Source organism: Pimephales promelas, chromosome 15 (assembly GCF_988280905.1).
Source record: "Pimephales promelas chromosome 15, fPimPro1.hap1.1, whole genome shotgun sequence".
Taxonomy (NCBI): Eukaryota; Metazoa; Chordata; class Actinopteri; order Cypriniformes; family Leuciscidae; genus Pimephales; species Pimephales promelas.
Genome location: NC_142783.1, coordinates 24,582,842 through 24,604,036, shown reverse-complemented (window position 1 = coordinate 24,604,036; position 21,195 = coordinate 24,582,842). Strand labels below are relative to the sequence as shown.

The window sequence follows — 21,195 nt, the reverse complement described above, 5'->3', positions numbered from 1 at the left end:
TTACCTAATGATTTACAATGATGCTTGAAGTCTATTTATTGGGGTTAACACGTATTATATATACTGTGCTATTTTCAACCTAACTCACAATAGCATTAATTGATCATAGTTGCTCCTGATTTTATTTATCAGCAGTCTGATATAAACCCAGGTGTTGCTAACTCCTCACCGTTATGTAGCATTACAATTAGAATAACTCAACAGAGAAGAAAGCATTTGACAGCTTTGCTTTAAACACTATTGGGGCATCAACTAGATATCAATACATGTTCTACTACACAATCTTAGAAGTGATAAGATTGTCTGCCCTTTGTATTTTCAAAAAAATTGTGTAGGCTCATAAGTGCATCCATTGGAATGTGTAGCTAATAAATGACGAAGAAGCTGATTTTATCAGCCACACACTTTTTTTTAGCATTTCCAAAGATTAAACTCTTAAGTAGAAAATTTGTGTTCTTCTATTCTGAACAGAGTTGTTATACATCAATGGTTTGTTTTTTCATTCAAAAACAGTTCACAATAACAAGGTTGCAATTTCCTGGTAGCCACAAGATGGTGCAATTGCAAGTTTTTTTTGCCACACAATAGCTATATGAATTGGTTATTAATGAGTTAAAGATCTAACTGTTTGTGCCAGAGAGCCATGTTAGAATCACACAGAATGCAGGTGTGCATTTGTTCTCGAGTAGTTTTTTTCCTCCTGATGTAGTTTGAGAGTGCATGATTACTTGCCAGGTCTATGTCTATCATAACTTATTAAACTTTTTTTTACTTTTGTTACCCTCAGTGTTTCTCCCATTGTCTTTTATTAAATGATTACCTTTAACTGATGGCATATTTTTAATGAATAGTTTGTTTGTTTGTTTGTTTCAAACTGTCTTGAGACATCACACTTAAATGTGATGAAAAAAGAAATGGCATTTCCTAATAACTCATGATGCCATTGATCACCGGTCAGCTTGCGCGTTTTGACAGCGGTTCGCCGGTCGCCACGTCACCCTCGCAGTCGTCACTGCATAAACAGTAAAAATGGCGGCCTCCATCCGAGAAAAACAGACAGGTCTGTTCATAAGTTTGAATTTATTTAAAAAAAACGCTCAGTACTGTTGACATTAATGATTTTTACGCAGTTTTTTTTAAATAGTATATTTAAAATACATACAATAGGACTGAATACATAACAGCTGAAACTGTACAGTCCTGTCAGTGTAGCTGTGGATGCTAACGGTGTTGTTCATTTAGCAGCTGGTTCATCGGATGAAAATACTATTATCTACCATCAATAGTTTAATACGTACAGTCAACCAGCTCTTTTATGAAATCTAACGTTACAGCTATTAATATCCCTTTTACCTTTCAGAAGGAACCCATCATTTGATTTGACAAGCTAGCTAAACTCAGTAAAAACTATTAAGCTTAACTTGTGGTAGAGAATAATTATGGTTAAACTTAATATGTTACATGGGTACAGTTTTAATGCTGATGTTATTATTTTTGTGGTTGTCATCGTCATTTATGGATATTGACAGTAGTGTGCAGCTGCTACTGTGTAAAATGGTATTCGTCTTTATGAATATGCAGTAGCCTAGGTAATTTGTTTTAAAAAAGGCAGCGTGTGTCATTGAAAGTGTTCGCTACAAAAATTGTATTGGTGTTGGTAGAATTTAAAATCGCATGCATATCATACAAAGAATGATAATAGAATATGACTATGTAAAAAAAGTTATTCGTCGTCATTTGTATACAGTAGATAATTTGTTGTTTAAAAATACATAGGCTAATTCTGAAAATGATGTGTTTCTGGTATAATACTGCCAAAGTATGTAAGTATTAGCAATTCATCTTTTATTAAAATGATTTTAGTCCTTTAAATCACAAACAAGTACATTTGTCTGTTTGTGATATTTGAAATAGTGATAGAAGTGATTTAAAATAGTCATATTTTTATGTTTTTATTTTCAGCTGCTCTGAAGCGAATGCTTAACTTCAATGCACCACCCCTGAAAAACACAGCAGCTGAGCCAGTATGGAAGGTAAGTCTACATTTGAGGTTTTCTTATCCACTATCCATTGCTTTTTAAACATGACTCAGTGATGCTTTTATAGTTCTAATTCACATGCACACTCACCCTTTGCAATTCTTGTTAGGTACTTATTTACGATCGCTTTGGCCAAGACATCATATCCCCTCTGCTGTCTGTGAAAGAGTTACGAGACATGGGCATCACTCTGCACCTGTGAGGACCTATAAGACTTTTTCTTTTTAAATCAGTGATTTGATTAAATTGATTGTTTACATTTTTTTTTTCGTTTTCTGTAGCTTGTTGCATTCAGATCGCGACCCCATTCCAGATGTTCCTGCCATTTTCTTTGTAATGCCCACAGAAGAGAACGTTGACAGGATATGTCAAGTAAATATGTTAACTAAACAACTGAATTAGTGCAATTTGTTTAGATCACACTATTGCAAAACTAATGGTTTATTTTCACAATCACAGGACTTACGAAACCAATTATATGAGTCTTACTATTTGAACTTCATCTCTGCAATCTCCAGAAGCAAGTTGGAGGACATAGCAAGTGCTGCTCTAACAGCTAATGCTGTAAACCAGGTGACCAAAGTAAGTCAAGCAAATTAATTCGTAGTGAATGTTAGTTGTGAATTCGATTCAGTTTGCTAGAGCTTTTAATTTCTCCAAGATCTCTATGAATTCCTGAAGAAAGGAAAATAACACACTGCTCATTTTTATTGTGCAGTTCAAATATTAGACTGCTCTGTCCCTCCTCAGGTATTTGATCAATATTTGAACTTCATCACACTTGAAGATGATATGTTCATCCTCTGCAATCAAAACAAAGAACACATCTCCTATCATGGTTAGCTGCTAGACTCTTTTCAAATATTGACTTTTATTAATTTCATTTGTAATCTAAACAAAGTTATGTTATAATATTGTTCCTGTTCTGTCCCCTCAGCAATTAATAAGCCAGATATCATGGACACAGACATGGAGGTCATAATGGACACAATAGTGGATAGTCTCTTCTGCTTCTTTGTCACTCTTGGTAAATAATGAGAAATATTTTTATTCTTTCATGCACATTTACTACCATGCCATGTTTGGGGTTAGTAATATTTAAAAAAAAAAATGTTTTTGAAAGAAGTCTCTTCTGCTCACAAATGCTACATTTATTTGATCAAAACATAACAGTCATTTTTTTAAATATTGTTACAATTCAAAATAACTGTTTTCTATTTTAATATATTTTAAAGTGTAACTTAATAATACTGTGATGACAAAGCTGAATTTATTTAGCAGGGAGTATTTTATAAAGACCTGATATTTAATCGTATAAAAGAGCCGTTTTTATACTAATTCTCACATTACAGCCATTAGTTTAACTCACAACTGTCATAAAGAGCCACTGGGTGGCAGAACCTTCCTAATGTTGTTCTGTATATTGCTCAAAGGACAAAAACATTTAGAAATACATTGAATATTTCATTTAAGTTTATTTACATTCTACATGACTGCTAGAGTTGTATAAGGCAGAAACTGCACAATTCCGATTAAGTACATTGATCAAGCCTGTATTGTTGTTTTTGCAATGTGATTATGTGTGCCTTGGGAGCCTGTGAGCAGATATTAATGCACCCTCCTATTGGCAGTACAGTGAGCTTTCCTGTTATCATAGGTGCTGTCCCAATAATCCGATGTCCAAGAGGGAATGCTGCCGAAATGGTAGCCGTGGTAAGAGACCCACTGCTCTGTTTTTTCTTTTTTAAATTTCTTTTTAAACTGACCGAGACACCTTTGTTTACTCCTGCTCAGTAAAGAGGGGTTTACAAATTCAGAAATAGAGTATAATAGAATAGCTGTGGTCAAATGACCACCTTGACCCCTACATAATCTCTTTGTTGCAGTGCATTTGTACATTTTATACTCTAGTTTATGTGCACAGTGTGCAAACTGATACATCAGTTTCACTGATGGTACAGAATTCTCCTTTGTTCCGTATGTGGGACTCAGTCCAACCTTGGCTCGCTTTCACTAGAGTGCTGAACTTTTAGATGATTCGTTTCAGCGAAAGAATGTCTCACTGTAATATGAGACAAAATTAACACCTGTCGCTCAGGTTATTAGATTAATTTATTTTCTACATATTGTACAACTCATTTCTACTAGAAATATTAGTAATGTTGATTTAACACTTTTTCATTACAGAAACTTGACAAGAAACTGAGAGAGAATCTGCGAGATGCTCGTAACAGCCTGTTCACCGGAGACACCATGGGCTCTGGCCAGTTCAGGTGGAGCAAAAATTCACTCGCACACCCCCATGCAACTGATGTGAAGAGAATATGTATATTAGTTTTAGCCATAAATCTCTGTAAAGTATTTAATCTATTGTTATAAAAGCATAATCCAAGACACACATCTTGATTGATAAACAGACTGACAGACTCTACTATACTAGAACATTTTAAGAAAGATGTAGAGACATGTTAAAGTTTTGGGCCATAAAAAATCTCCCATCTTTTCTCCCACCTCTCCCACAGCTTCCAGAGGCCGCTGTTTGTTCTTGCCGATCGTAACTTGGATCTAGCAACTCCTCTCCACCACACATGGACGTATCAGGCTCTCATTCATGATGTGCTGGTGAGCAGAACCTAAATTATCCTCACATGACCCACAATTACTACTAGTGTTAATGCATTTTTTTCCCTAAATGGAAACTTCAAATAGTTCCAAGTTGTGGCATATGGAAAGATGAAGTTATCATATGTATGATAATGGGGTTTCATGAAATGTGGAATGTACGTGCTGGGTTGCTTTTTGTGCCAGTGGTCATTAATCACTTAGGTATTTTGTTCCACCGTCTCAAAAATGCTTTTCTCAACTCCCTGTATGGCACCAGTGGACTGCCATGCTAAAGGGAATTTTATTATATGTACAGTGCTGCTCAAAAGTGTACACTGCCCTTGCAGAATCTAAATAATTTAAAAAAAATTAGAGGGATCATACAAAATGCATGTTATTTTATTTAGTACTGTACTGAACAAGATATTTTACATTATAAATGTTTACATATAGTCAACAACTACAAGACAAAAAATAGATCCTTATTATGGTGTGTCGTTACCTTTAATGATCCATGCCTGTTTTTTTGTTTTGTGATAGTTGTACATGACTCCCTTGTTTGTTCTGAGCAGTTAAACTGCTAAATTTTCTTCAGAAAAATCATCCAGGTCTTGAAAAGTCTTCAGTTTTCCCTTTTCAGCAATGACTGTATGATTTTGAGATCCATTTTTTCTTTCACACTGACAATTGAGGTACTCAAACACAACTATTAAAAAAGGTTCAATTGTTCACTGAAGAGCCGGGGGGTTAAAACTTTTGAACAGATTGAAGATGTTCAAATTTTTTGTTATTTTGTTTAAATATCAATTACTTTTTATTTAGTACTGCATTTCGGAAGTAACAGAAAATACTTGCATGTTTCCCGGAAGACAAAATAAGTACAATTTACCTTGATCTTAAAATTCAAAAAGTTTTCACCCCCTGGCTATTAATGCATCGTGCTTTCTTCTGGAACATCAGTGAATGTTTAAACCTTTATTAATAGTGTGAAAAGATGGATCTCAAATTCACACAATCCCCACTAGACAGGGTTTAAATATACAAAAGATGTTGTAAAACTGAAGAATTTTTGGGACCTAGAGAATTTTTCTGAAGAACATCAGACAGATTAACTGCTTAGGACAAACAAGGGACCACCACAAAACAAAAAACAGTCATGGATCATCCATAATGAGTCTGACACACAGTATTGAGAATCAAGGGTACGTAAACTTTTGAACAGGGTCATTTCTTATCACTTCATGTCTTTTGGACAACATTTAAACATCTTTTATGTAAAATATTTTATTCAGGACAGTACTTAATAAAAAAAATAAAAAAATACATGCATCTTGCATGATCCCTCTTATTTTGAAAAAATTAGTCACATTTTCACAGATTTTCCAAGGGGTGGGTGTGTAAACTTTTGAGCAGCACTATATTTGTTTATTCAGAGTAAAATGTTATTGGCAAGTATTGTGTTTTATGACCTGTATTGTGTTTTGATTCAGTTCTGTTGCCTTACCTAACCAACATTATGCTTTATATCAGGACTTCCACCTGAACCGGGTCAGCGTGGAGGAGTCTCAAGGGTCAGAGGCCAGTCCAGCAGGAGCTAGACCCAAAAAGAAAAACAAGAAGAGCTATGATCTCACTGCTGCTGACAGATTTTGGCAAAAACACAAAGGAAGGTAAATATCTGTTGATAAAAAATGATGTATCAAAATTAAGGTAATTTATTGTTCATTTAACAAATGTTTTTAATTGTTTTTTTCCCTTTCTTCAAGCATTTAGTATCTATTATAAATATAATTCTATAAATATAATTCTGATTTGAAATCTATTAAACTGTGTAATAATGTGTCTGATAGACAGATACTTTTCTACATTTTGCTAATAAGTTTCCAGAGACCTTATTCTGTCCTAGTTTTTAAACAAGTGATAGTCCACCCCAAAAAAAGGAAATTTGTCATCATTTACTCACCCAGTCTCATGTCATTCCAAACTTGAATGGCTTGAATTATTTTTTTTCATACAATGGTCAAAAGTCAGTGGGCAACAAAAAAGTTTGCTTACCAACATTTTTCAAAATATCTATTTTTTTTTTCACTGAGAAAGAAAGAAAGAAAGAAAGAAAGAAAGAAAGAAAGAAAGAAAGAAAGAAAGAAAGAAAGAAAGAAAGAAAGAAAGAAAGAAAGAAAGAAAGAAAGAAAGAAAGAAAGAAAGAAAGAAAGAAAGAAAGAAAGAAAGAAAGAAAGGTTTGTAATGACATGAGGTTAAATTATGAAAGTATTTTCTTGGGTGAACCAACCCTTTAAGGACATTTAATAAACCAACTGCACTGGCAAACGTGTAAATGCTTGATAGGAAAGCATTCCTAGTTGTCTTAATTCACTCAACTTGTTTGTCAGATGTCACAGTGTTCATTAATATTTGAGAACTTTTGCTAATGTTTTTAATTTTTGCAAAATTGTATCATTTTGGTGTTTTGGAAACTGTTAACAAGCTGTTTTAGTGTCATTCCTGGTTTCAGAACTGTATCCAGCAGTTCATACAGATTTATTTACAACAGCTTAATAAACTTATTTTTAGCCTCCTCTGCAGAAAAGCATTTCATTGATTTCTGTGCCCCATTTTTAGTCCATTCCCTGAGGTTGCAGAAGCCGTGCAGGAGGAACTGGATACATATCGAGCCCAAGAAGATGAGGTTAAACGCCTCAAGAGCATCATGGTAGGTTGATAAGGCTGATGCTAAATTACATATGAAGGAATTGTTGCATGATGGTTAACATGGATAAATGTGGTTTTCTTCAAAGGGCTTAGAAGGGGAGGATGATGGAGCCATTAGTATGTTGTCAGATAACACTGCCAAACTTACCTCAGCCGTCAGGTTAGTTCTTCGTACTATGACGTAATTGTGTATTTTTGCATAAAGTACCAGTATGATGTATTGAACGTTAATTATTAACATGTGCATATTAATTTGGATGGATTTTTTAAATGCCATAAATATAATTGAAAATAATAATATAAATAATAATGATATAAATATAAGTTACAATCATGCTATACAAATAATATTTATATGAATTATTATATATTTTGCATATGATTTAAAATTTGCTAAGGGGTAAATAAATGTAACAAATCATGTAAAAATGTGTCATGTTTTATTGAAAAATTAAATAACATTTTATTAAACTTTTATAATTACCTTAATTTTTATAAACAACTGAGAACATAGTAATCAAACTACATTTAATGAATAATCACCTGTCAAGTTTAAAATATATCAGCCTATGAGAGTCAAAATGGACCTCTACAGGGATTCATCACAATATCGCTTATTTAAAGTTCATCTATTGACAAAATTGTGGAAAATAAAATATTCAAATCAGGAATGTCAGAATCAAAATCAGAATGCTTAGTTTGTGGATAGAAAATGTCTGTCAGATCCAACGCATTGAACGATGTGTAGTTGTGATGTTTTTCACTCAGTTCCCAGATCATTCTGATTCAATTTTAGCAAGTGAAGAACAAATTTATACTCGTGTGCTTTACAGTATGTATTATGCACATTGTCTCTAACAGAGAGCATGTTGGTTGCCATTTTCTCCCTCTTCTCGGGATGCATTCAAAACTTCGGGTAGTGTGAGTTTTCCAGGAAACACGTGTACTTGCTAGGCCTCTGCTTCTCGTAAATACTACCGTGTATTGTGCACAATATTTAAATATATTTAAGTTTTTATTCAATTATGCAAATTAAGTATATCCATTATATAATCTAATTACATCCAGTTCTTGTCTCATATTGCATGAGAGATATATGTATTAGTCATTGTACTACCGCTGAACCCCTGCCTGACCCTACGCTTATAGAGTAGGATAACAGCGTGCTCTGCTCTCTCTAAACAGTTCTCTTCCTGAGCTCCTGGAAAAGAAGAGACTGATTGACCTCCACACCAATGTTGCCACAGCGGTTTTGGACCACATCAAGGTCAGTTCTCAATGAAAAAAATGTTTTTCATCTCTTAGGTTACATTTTCTCAGCACATTATATTATTTCTGTGAGGTAGAGTTGCATATTTTTCTTCTAAATTTGCCTGTCTGTCTTTAGAGTCGCAAGCTTGATGTGTACTTCGAGTATGAAGAGAAGCTAATGAGCAAATCAATGCTCGATAAGTCGCTGCTGGACATTATCAGTGATCCTGATGGTGAGTCTTCCTTGTGTTAAACATTCAAGGCTAATAGTCTCATTAGTTCCATCTCAGATCTGTGATAATGAACCTTAAGCCCTATTTGGACAGGATTAGTTTCTTATGGGGAGGTGGGGTGATGAAAGATTTACAAAGCTTGTCTGTGATTTTAATCTTGTCCGAATTGGCCATATCAGTAATATTTCAGACCTTTTCTGACCTGCGTATTCTCTCATGCTGGTAAAAATTACATTGGGGCTGCACAATTAAACAAAATAAAAACTGAAATAGCAATATGACTTATCCAATTGGCAATTATCCAATGGAGCAGCTCATGATCTTGTGTTTTTAGTTTCTCAGAGCGACTTGGTTGGCAGTAAATTCTGCTCCACACTCATCTTTGAGTTTAGGTCACTTATTAACATGCATTTGGGAAGGCAACATGTATAAATTGTACATTGTTGTTAATGACACTTAAAATAAAGTGTGACCATCATTTTTATCAGATTTTTCCCCATATCATGCAGCCCTACATTAAAGTGTCTTTTATTTATATACAATTCCCTGTAGAAATGCCCACAGGTAAAAACAATCCCATGTGAACTGTCATGCAAAAACAAAAAAACAACTTGGCAGTAATCTAACATCTGATTGGATGAGCCCTCCCCAAGCCCTTGTGAAATATGCATATCAGTGACTGTACATTAATTTAATTTTATGCTACCAGCACAAGTTGCTTCAAACCAATAGTAATACTGCTAGGTAATAATAATAATATTGATGATGACAATCATAAAAATCTTTGATTAATATGTGGCTTGGCAACCATGACAAACTACACATTCTGCCTGACTAAACCCCATAATTTTGGTAAAATCTCTGTAACGCTTGGCCTTAAGTGGCTTATTGCTTTAATAAGCCTTGACTTGTCGGATGCTCTTTGAGCTTGACTGTTATCCAAACATCACTATATCCCTCAAAGCATGGCACACTGCCTTACTGTCATAAAATTTTGTTTTACCAAGAACAGCCCCATCCTGAGAGATCAAACAAAACTAATTGAATGAGTAACTCATACCCCCTTCTCTTAATGAGACGCTATCCCACCCCTCATCCTCATCCAGTCATTTTTCCAGCTTAGCGGACTGAAATGCATCACATCCCTAGGGGGATGCGGTCTGCTTTAAAGGCTCTCTGTGATGCTACCACAGGACGGGATTTGTTTTCTCTCCTGCCAGCATTGTGAGGTTTCAAGAGGACACTGTTTCTTAATCTCCACAGGGTCCTCTGTTGGTTCATGTGTTTTCTTATGAGTACACAGGAATGGCCACTAACTAGAATGATTTTGATTTTTTTTTTTCAAGTGATACACAATGCCTTATTGTTCCGATGTCCGCAATGATTGTATCAGCAAACTTCACTAGTTCTTGAATTTAAAGTAACTTTATGCATTTGCTCAATGACTGTAAATGTTGTTCTTATTGGTAGCTGGAACTGCAGAGGATAAGATGAGGCTGTTTCTGATCTACTACATCACTTCCCAGCAGCCCCCATCTGAGGTAAGGCCCCACACCACCACCACGGTCATGATCAAGTAGTTATCATAATAAACTATGTCCCGTAAGAAACTTCACAGATCATAGCAACCTTAAATGAATAATCTGTGTTCAGTACAAGTTAAGTTTAGTGACAGTGTTTGCAACATAGTATTGATTACCACTCAACAAAAGCAATTTGTGAGGCTTACTTATTTTATGGAAGCACTGACATACAAATTTCTGTTAATAATTGTGCATTAATTAAACATTGAAGTTGTCCTTGTCATTTTAAGCGTAATGTTGTCAATTGGATATAACTTTATGCAATTTGTTCACAATAAAATCATTATATCACTATATTGTTTACATCTTGTGGCTATACTATTGAAACAATAGGTATTTTAATATTTATGGGTTGCACCTTTCATTTCCTTTGTGCATCACTGTTACCCAGATTTTTGCTTCTTTCTGTCCCCCTCCCCTTTTTTTAAAGAATCAACATTTTGTTATAATCAACATGCTACAAACAATGTCGAAAAAGAGGTTAACTTGTACTGAACCCAGGATACTCCTTTAAGAGTATAAATAATTCTAAAAGGTAGCTTCGAGGATGACTGTGGTGGGCTACCCTGATGTGCACTTTCGGTAACACCACAGTTTATTATAATCAGTGGCAAATGCATGGATTTCATTGTTTGGGGACACATGGAGCCAAAAACATTCTGTCCATTTCCTATGAAGCTCGGCCCGGGTTCTCAAACTGTACTTCCAGAGTCTGTCTTCAAACGCCTTGTTGTTCTTTGGGACACATGCAGCGCAGATTTGAGGAACACCGACACCCTTTGATGCCACAGCCAAGTGTTATTACTCTTGTACCTTGATAAAGCAGGATTGTTTAGCTAATGGCAAGATCTCTTCTCTGGGATGTTTCCTAAACGGCCGTACAAATGAAAGTTTTGAGTTCTTGTGTACACTTCCAATGCGATTGGACGGAACTGTGGGACCAAGCTGGGATGGATGATGTCCAAGAGACCACATTTCAACCCTGGAGAAAGCACACTGACCTGTGCTGACTGTCATTCTCTATTATGTTTATCAATGCAGGCTGTAAAAGCTTTGATTTTCCAAAAACAGAATGGTGTGCTTAGAGTTTGAACTATTTTTTGGTATCCTTTCTTTCATCTGTGTCCTTGTGAACCAGCGTGGGTTATTGTTGGCTGAGTATTTGCTTAAACTTGAAAAACAGCCATTTTGGTGTTTGTTTTCTGAGGCTGTAATTAGGTTGGTGACATGAAAATGGCCCTCTCACTCATGTGGTATAGATGACTATGTCTCTAACAGGAATGAGATTTTCTCCTCACCCTGATGGATGCTTATGGCTTGTGAGCTATATGTCATCCTTCATTCTATAAAAACAGCTCCTCTTGAATGGTGGATTTTTGTTTTCATCTTTGAGAGTCGAGTGTTGAATAAAGATATTTGGTTCTTTTTAGGCTGATCTAGAACAGTACAAGAAAGCCATGGTTGATGCAAGCTGCGACCTGTCCTCACTTAACTACATAAAGCAGTGGAAGTAAGTTCTGGCCATTGTCAACAAACACACCATAAACACACTGTCACATTTGCCTAGTTACTACATTAAATTCAGCAGAAAGATGAGAACAGTAGTGTTGCAAACTAATATGACCTATTTTCCAGAGCTTTCACCAAGATGGCTGCAACGCCAGCCAATTATGGGAGCACTGGAGTGAAACCAATGGGGTATGAGGCTACACCAAATTTAATTCTCAAAATGTGAATCCTTTTGTTAATGTGTTTTTAATGGAGTGGACTGTCTTTTTTCAGACTGTTCTCAAGGGTGATGAACACTGGCTCCCAATTTGTGATGGAGGGGGTGAAAAATCTGGTCCTGAAACAACATGTGAGTATTATTATCACTTACACTTAAGGGAAAAAAGAATTAACAAGCCATCCATTTCTGCTTTGACTAACATGAGCTAAATTTTATTGTTTACACCTGAAATTGTGCCTCTTATTGAGGATGTGTGTGTTTTTACCAGCGTAGAGTTCCTCAGAGACAGGGCTCAAAAATTTTTAATAAAGGGGCATCGCCGTCTTTCACTATAAATCTTATACGATCATAAATACAGGCCATGTCACGTCACTATTTTGCGGGTTTTAATAGCCTACAAGCCTACATTTCACATAATAGGGCTTCAGGGCACTTGGACTTAATTTAACAAACTATGATAGTTTCATCAAATAGTAAATCAATATGCAGTACATAAATAAGAGTTAATGGAACTACTTACTATTATTGCAACTTCTGGTGTTGCATAGTTTTCAGAGTACATTGGAGTCAATTCACATGATTTTTAAGTGACAGCCCGCAGTTCTATAAATCGCTCCACAAATGCACATTTTTCTGTCCATTTGGACTATATTAACCACTATCTGGTTTCAGTTTTTAACAAAGGTGAATGGAAAAGTATACAGTTTTGAACCAATTTATGATGAATGAAACTGGAAAGTTGCCACTCCACTTCAAATTTTCCAGTGAAATTTAAGCTTGTTTTGCCACATCACTTTTGTTTGGGGTATTATATACATTTATTAAACACACTGGCATTAATAAATTATGTAAATTATGCTATATATGGTTCCCGGACGCTTTTGTAAACAGACTGTCTAGTCACAGTAATAAATGTGCTACTACTACTAACATATTCACCTTGTATTTTATTTTTACTGTGAGCAGAATAATTACAACAAAGAAATTTGAATGAAAAGTATATAGAATGAATCGTGGTTAGCCAGCAAGTGGTGTCAGAATGCCACTTTGTCAAGTCTGAAGCAAGACGCAAACCCATAGCAGCAACACATTATGGCAACGAAATCTCAGACCTTCTGACAGCTGAGCTGATCCATAAAAATAAACAGGAATTTCCAGGCTTTTGACAGATTTGTAACTGCATTTTGATTTATTGACCTCAGTATTTTTGTTGATGATGATTTGTTGAGAGAGGCACTTTTCCTTTTGAAAAATTCATTATGAGAAAAGACAGGGGTTTGAGCCTTCAGAACTACTTATGATTTGTGATCTTTTTCATTTTTATGTTTCTTTGGATAAATCATCTGGAACATGCTAAATATCTGTTTTTTGGGGGTTTATTTTAAATGTTTTTTTTTTCTTCTCTGATATAGAACTTGCCGGTTACTCGCATCTTGGACAATTTGATGGAAATGAAGTCAAACCCGGTGAGCGCTCTTGTCTGTTTCTCCTTTTCCCTACATCGTTTTTCCTTCTCCCTCATAAGCAGAAATATTTAATATGTTTTGCTGCTTTATTAGTATATTTTTAGTATGAGTTTAGCTTTATTAGTATGAAACTCTTATAGTAAATAATATCTTTCTGATTGTTTGCTAAAAGTCTAAATCCAAACATCTTTAAAGACCTCCTACTGCGAATGAATGCAAATAACACTGCAGCGCTATGGGACACTGAATTTGTTCTGAACGGGGCACTGAAGAGGCTCTTTGAGTGTGCTGAGACTTCAATCCAGGCAATCTGAGCTGCACGGTTAATGCAAATGTCTCAGCCAGGGGAACACCTGCGGAGAGAAAGAGGGTTTCTAGTGAGCAAACCCGAAGCATGATGTATTAAGTTTCTATGGCTAAGGGATTTGGAAGCAGCCCATTCGGGCTTTTCACCTTTGTGAGGCGAAACAGAGGTGCAAACCCCACAGGTGCACAGCACTAGGGGGCGTCTGTACAGAAGCCGAAGCAATTTTAGCAATAATTGGATTGTGTTCTGCTAAGGTTTAAGGATCTCATTGTCTGCATATAAAGCATCAGTTATTTGAACACACTGGTGGTTTTCAAGTTATTGTTGGATCACCTTAAAGGAAAAATCTGCTTTGAAAATTTCTCTTGATGCTTTGCAATCAACTAGCTGCCGGCACAGTGTGGGGGGAATGATTAATGCTGAATTTTTTTTTCATATTTTTTTTTATATATATATATAAATGTGGAATTACCACAAAGGATATGATGTGGCAAATCTTTGACAGCTCCCTCATGATAGGACTCTTCTCTATTTAGACATCTTGAATTCTCCCTAAGCACACTTCCAAGAACTATCCCCGATGTGTTTTAAATATAAAATGCTGTAATGGAGACAGCTAGCTAACATATAAGCTCTTGCAATCATTCACTTGTGTAACAGTGGCCTTTTAGATTCCCCTTCTCGTACCTTGACATAAGGACCTTTTTTTCCGTCTGAAACACCCTCAGGGTCCCTCTGATCTTCTCGGCCTTAAAAGCTGGGGTGGACAGATTGCCATATCCTGTTACCGACTGGAAATGCTTCCCCCTCACTGCCCATAAACCTGAATTGAACATAACCATATTATCATTTTCTCAGCTACTGGAATTTCAGTGCCCTGCACAATACGGCTGTTGTTGTACGGCTGAAGCTGGGCAGCTGAGCGCTTCAGAATCTCCTGCCTCCTCCACTCGCCAGACACTCCTTGCAGATGGGCCTGTGTGACCAGGTTGCAACAGTGTGTTCGGCTCTCACTATTAATACTGAGCTTTGCTACCCGGTGAGGGTAAACCGATAGCAGAAAAATCTAAAGCATTTTACCATTTGGATGTGGAGTGGGGCTCTTCTTTCAGTGAGCTGACGGCAAAGCATTTCTTCTCAGAATTAAGTATGCACCAGAGCACCAGGGCTGCCAGGCCGGGCTGACTGAGGTCCCGTGGGGGAAGAGACAGCCCTGGCCCATCTGATACAGAGGATGAGGAAGTAGGAGGCCATTGGCCCCTGCCTCAGAGACAGTTCTCCTCAATTTGTGTCAGGACTCTTCAAAGTAGAGAGATGATAATCTTACTTTTTAAATCAAACTGGAGGACATTTTACTGTTTGAGGCTTCTGGTTCTCAGACGAATGGTTGCTGGGAAGCATTAGATCTTGATAAGCATTTAATGTAGATAGATGAGGTGGTTTTTAGGGTGGTGATGTGGGGAGGGTGCGCTGAGTGTTATTTCATCTTTAATTTGCTTACGCGCTCTAATCCCTAATGTTATGTGTTGTGATTTTTGCAGGAGACGGATGACTACAGATACTTTGATCCCAAGATGCTTCGCGGAAGCGAGAGGTAGCACACTGAAGACGAAGACTAGGCTCCTTATATTTTCAAATGATACATCTCTGTGTTTGACTTGGTCCCACTGTATTTAAATATTATGTTAAAGGCATTTGATCCATGGAGGAATTCTAAATCGCTTGTGTCTTTATTACATATACATAAGGCAGTATTGAAGTTAGGTAAATAACGGATCTTCACATCCTTGCCAGAGCTGGAACTTTCCACTGAAAATATTTAGAATATAAGGCGATCTGTAGTTTCCCCCCCCCCCCCCACAACTATTGGCTATTTTCACTCTCTGCCTGTGATGATGAATTAATCCTAACTGTTTAACTCCCTCAGCTCCATTCCAAGGAACAAGAACCCTTTTCAAGAGGTGAGTATAAAAAGCAATGGGGATATCTGATGGTTGTGATTTTGCACTGTGAGGATGTTGATACGGTATCTTCACAGTTTGGCGCCCATGTGCTGTAACCTGGCGGGGTAATGTTAGTCACACAGATAGCCTTCTGTTCCTAGTGGAGATTAGGCCCTGCTGATGACAAAGTGAGTTGGAAGCCCAGAGTGTCTGAGCTCACGTCTGTAGGAGGGCCAATTGAAATATTACAGGGTTTTATTTAAAACAAAGCGTTTGTACAGTTTGCGTTGAAATTCACACACGATTAAGCTTGAACAACTGATGACAGATTTTCATTTCACAGGCCATCGTCTTTGTCGTTGGGGGAGGCAATTACATAGAGTATCAGAATCTTGTTGACTACACAAAGGTATGACTGTGCCCATTTTCAAATGTAAAACGTGCTACGAGAACTTGCTTATGAAGACGAGTGTAATGATTTTCTTCTGTTCAGGCCAAGCAAGGGAAGCGGGTTCTTTATGGCTGTAGTGAGCTTTTCAATGCTGCCCAGTTCATTAAACAGGTATGATCACTTCCCTACAGCATAAACTGATACAGTAGGAAATGCATGTTATAAAAACTGTCATCCGATTTGCGTCACACTTCAGTTGAAAATACAAATTCATCAACACGTTTTCACGTACAAGGACAGAATTCCATGAAAAATCAACTGCTCCGCGACCCATTGCTCTAAAATCCAACTGATTATCCCAGAGTTGGAGAGAACAACACTGCTTTGAGTGTCTTGGAATGCTTTTTGCTGCTTGAAGCAAATCTACGTTGTACTTTGTCTTAACAAATTTGACACAAAGTCATAACGTGCCTTTCCCTCTGTAAATATTTTTTAAACATTTTGCCCAGTTTTTTTTTTCCACATCAATTTCTTCTTAATGTACTTTTACCACTTTGCTCTGAGTGAAAATAAGGGGAGGGTGTCGTGTCTCGCTTTTCCCAATTCTTCCTGTAGTTAACTTAAATGGCACTGACTGTATGCTGAAAAATTATTCAGTAGCAATCCTAGTTTTGTTTAAGTGTTAATGTGATTTTGTGGTATCAGAGCTTTTAAGACTATTCCCATTCATTTCTCCACAGCTCTCCCAGCTTGGTCAGAAATAGGAGGAGTGTAGAAGTCTAGCTATCCACCCTTCTAGAAACTGGAATCAAGATCTCTTCATTTGTACTTCATTAAAACCTCTCTAACTGCAGAATCACTCATATTCCATGTACTTTATACTGTTTTCCTATACTATTTAATTCAATACTAATGGTAACCGACAATAAAGTTTAACTGTCTCATGCACCAATTGCGCTTTGTTTTCTTTGTTTGAATCCACCTTGAGTCATCAGAGGGAGATGTAGATATCCTCATTACAGGTTTAATGATGTGTGGGTGAGACGGTGAGTTCAAGAGCTGAGGTAAATGTCTTAAGTGGTTTGGTGACTAACTAGAAAAATTTCATTCAAAATTTTAACAAGATAAGGAGAGTAGACCTAGTCTTGATCAACATAGGTGCTCTGTTACAGTTCAAATGTGCGCTCAAGTGTAGATCCAGGGCATTTGGTCTAGTCTGGGTGTATGTCTGCTGATTCTGAACTTCCACCAATGATGAGAGAAATCCTGAGAAAGTGAACCCTAGCAAACGTCACCCTGAGTCCAACTTAATGGAAGATGGACATCCACAATGTTCTTCCCTCAAATGTCAGTCTACAGTGTCGGATGGAGGATTACCTTACCTCAATTACCTTGATTTGGTAATACAAGGTAATTGTCTAATTGTTTTGTATTCTCTGTACCTTAATATGGTACCTCAGTATATGGTGTGAGAGCTCCATCACTCTGTTCCCTTTGCAGTCTGGCAGGTGGTGTTTGGAGGGGCAGACGAGATGAATTATTTGTAGTCGTTCCAAGTACGCAGGTATGCTTTATCCCCTAATCTAGCTGGCTTGTTCCCCAGGGTCTGGTTAGTGAGTGATGAGACAAGTATGAGCGATTACTGCCTCGGAATGCCAGACCTGCTTGCAATGTATATTGTGTCTTGGCCAGGTGGATGGATTCCTAATCCTGCTCTTCGGACTCATCAGCATCAACACACTGACGGCCATAAGTGTCATCCGCTACATCAAAGGTTGCCACCCTCAGCATGGTATGCTCTATCTTGGCCAAACCTACTGGGTTATTATACCTGTGTATGGCTGCTGTTCAGTATTTAGTCCAGGTGCTCATGCAGTGGAGTCATTGAAAGCTGTTCTGCAATTATGTTACAAAATTTTGGGAATTTCACATTCTCATAGTATTATTGACTATTATGCTACAAATAGCTGCATGCATTACTCTTAGAGAGGTTAGGGAAGGAAGTGGTCAGTAAAGTAAATATTCTAGTTTTAAAGGAGTTGCAAGTGGGTGCTAGGGGTTCTGTGAAGAAATAAATTAGGGGTAAAATGTAGTTTTCTAAAATATGAATTAAAAAAATTAACCTACATTTTAAAATGCCATTTATATTCAAGACATTTATCAATAATAATGTTTAGCAAATTTGATGGTGTTCAGTTATTTTAATTAGAATCAATAAAATAAAAATGTAACTTCAAATTAAATTAATTTTACATTTATTATAAATTATCAGAATAAATTGTATTATTATTATTTTTTTACAAAGGAATCGTCATGTTTGGTAAACACAGTTAGCGGACTGTAAATACCAGCAAGTCCTGTTTGTTTCGTATTTTTTATTAAACAATAAGTGGTTGAACTTAAAAACGTCTGAACTTGAATCTTAGACTGGACTGTTATTTTTCCATTTGTAGAAGCGATTTATCCTTGGCTGCACAAATGTTAGATAAATCAGCACGATTACGCTGTGAAAGCTGTGCTGATGTGAGTGTTTCTGCCATGCTCTTCAGCTCATCAGGTCATCTAGCATAATATCTGCCTGATCATAACTGCGGTCTGGCTGTTCTCTCTGTTCTGGGCTGGAGCTCTGGGGCAGTTTTGGGGCAGAGGTAGGACTGTAACAAGAATGTTTACCATCTTTTGAATTTGAAATTGAGATTTCTTTGAATTTCGTTTCTTCTGCAGCTCGCAGGTATGGGACGTGTGAAATCGACTGGACACGAGCGCTGTACTCCATTCCGTTCAAGCTCTCCGTCATCAGCATTTTCTTCTTCAACTTCTTCTGAGAAGTTTATTTATGTACAATCTTTTTACTCTTTAATTATTTTAAAAACTGTATCCACTATGTATGACTGATTGCAATGTTTTCCTCCTTTTGATTCTAAACTGACCTTAAATGGCACTTAGAGTTGGGTAAGAGACAAGCATAAATGACTTAATTGGGGAACTTGAGAGATGAACCCATGCTGATGACCTGGGTCTGTGGTGGAGTAGTGAGTTTAACGTGTAATTAAACTCGAGGTTCTGTGGGGTGCGGACTGGATCAATTCCATTCCTAGAGCTTCCGAACAAATGGGTTTTTGGGGTGCGGACTGATGGGGCAGTGAGCCCGAGGTTACTCTGTGAGTCAGTCCTAGAGCTCCCTCCTCCTGCCCGATTTTAGGGGAAAATCGGGTCCATCGGAGACGTCCAATAGATTTCTTAGGTGCCTAGGAAAATCTCAGAGTAATTCCTTTCTGTAAAGCACTTTGAATTGTTTTAGTGTATTAAATGTGCTAAATTAATAAACTTTCCTTGCCTTGCATTCATGCCGCTGTTCATTGTAGTTTTCACGTATGTGTCCATCATCCGCTAGGGTCAAGTCCAGCCACAAGTTCAGTCTGGGAGATGTTAGCGAGAGGCAAAAAAAGATTGAACGCAGCAGGTAAAACAATTGCCCCATAAATTTCAATTTTCATCGAACAAATAACTATTGCTCTCAGCATCTTATTCACTCATGTGTCATGCTTTGGTTCTCGCTCCAGGTTTCCCTCATTGTGTGTGCGGCCTTCCTGTTGGCTTGGTCCCTGTACACAGTCATTTCCATGTGGTCTGCCTGGGGTTACCAAGTACCCCCACTCAACGGCATCCTGGCAAGCCTCTTCGCCAAGTCAGCAAGTTTCTACAATCCGTTTATCTACATTGGCATGAGCTCTCTAAGTTCCGGAAGGACTTGCAGACTTCAGACCCACAACAGCGCACAGGCACACCCCTCCTGTGACATTGGCCCGGCCTGATGATGTGCAGCTTAATGTGGACTGCTTTAGGGAGGATGAGCCGGTAGAGATGGACCATAAGGCAAGTGAGTGTAGCCCTTTAACATAGTCACATAAGAGGGTCGGTCCTCGTGGATTAATGAGGAAACTCAGCGACTCTGGAAGACTTTAGCTGTCTTTCTCATGTTAGTTTATGTGCTCTGAATGTTTATATAATGAAGATGATAATAGTATTATGATGATAAAGTACATTCACTTTATGTATTATCTTAATTTCACAACAAATACAAACAGATTGTGACACTCCAGGGCCAGGCTACTAGTGATTAACTTGTACAAATGCTTCATGTTGAACGTTAGGTCATTGTGTGAATCCGATAAAATTGAGGTTAATGGGCCTATTTCGCTTCATCTCTGTCTCTGTGGTTTGTGAAGTGTTGGCACACATTTATTGGTAAGTCTGTATTACATCCTCCCCAGTTTAGGCTTAGGGAGGAGTGATAAATGGGTTGCTGAAGATCATTTCTCTCGTCCAAGCACATCAAACACACACAATTTGGGTAAGGAAGAAAATAAAAATATGTAAGGTATTATGTCTGGAAGAGGAAAGGCAAAAATAGTAATAACAAACATTATGCATTTACCCAAGAGGGACAAGAATCAAACTTTTGACGAATAAGAAAACTTCTCTCACTCTAACCAAAAACAGGATAAAATAAAATAAAGACGATATATAGCCAACATATAGCCTACTTTTAGTAAGTGATTTAGTCATTTTTGTTAGTTTTATAGTATATAGTTTTATTAATTTTATTTCAGTTTTACACTGTAAAAAAAAATATGTTCATGAGGAAGTCAAATCAACTTAAATAATTTATGTGTTCAGATAACATATTTTGAGTTTCTGATGATTAAATCAATCTCCTTCATTGTATTAACTCAATCTTTTCATTTCAATGAACTTAAAATTTTAAGGCAACCAGGTTACTTAATTTTTTTTAAGTTAAACCAACAAGATTTCTTTTTTTACAGTGGTCAGGGCACTAGGAATTGAATATATTCTTTAAAAACAGGGAGTTTCTCAAAATTAAGGAATAGATATTATTATTTTTCACTGCAGCCCTTAAAAACATTCACCCAAAATTG

At 37.0% G+C, this 21,195-nt stretch overlaps 2 protein-coding genes across 2 annotated transcripts; both read left to right on the top strand.

Moving 5' to 3' along the window:
- Positions 1 to 909: 909 nt before the first annotated feature.
- Positions 910 to 17,203, top strand: scfd1 (sec1 family domain containing 1). The gene is made up of 25 exons (XM_039669372.2): positions 910 to 1,060; positions 1,963 to 2,033; positions 2,149 to 2,237; positions 2,321 to 2,411; positions 2,499 to 2,621; positions 2,790 to 2,877; positions 2,977 to 3,066; positions 3,697 to 3,752; positions 4,227 to 4,312; positions 4,562 to 4,661; positions 6,174 to 6,313; positions 7,263 to 7,353; positions 7,439 to 7,512; positions 8,538 to 8,619; positions 8,740 to 8,836; positions 10,307 to 10,377; positions 11,850 to 11,929; positions 12,055 to 12,117; positions 12,202 to 12,277; positions 13,561 to 13,614; positions 15,463 to 15,515; positions 15,849 to 15,882; positions 16,208 to 16,273; positions 16,358 to 16,426; positions 16,996 to 17,203. Exons 1-25 carry the CDS (start codon positions 1,030 to 1,032, stop codon positions 17,017 to 17,019), a joined length of 1,899 nt encoding a protein of 632 aa, XP_039525306.1. The 5' UTR covers positions 910 to 1,029; the 3' UTR covers positions 17,020 to 17,203.
- Positions 17,204 to 17,487: 284 nt separating this feature from the next.
- Positions 17,488 to 20,329, top strand: opn6b (opsin 6, group member b). The gene is given in 11 exon segments (XM_039683005.2): positions 17,488 to 17,609; positions 17,612 to 17,722; positions 17,725 to 17,819; positions 17,948 to 18,047; positions 18,805 to 18,903; positions 18,980 to 19,074; positions 19,599 to 19,646; positions 19,648 to 19,717; positions 19,811 to 19,986; positions 19,989 to 20,010; positions 20,013 to 20,329. Coding segments are annotated over 11 exon segments (1,062 nt in total). The 5' UTR covers positions 17,488 to 17,572; the 3' UTR covers positions 20,222 to 20,329.
- Positions 20,330 to 21,195: the final 866 nt, after the last annotated feature.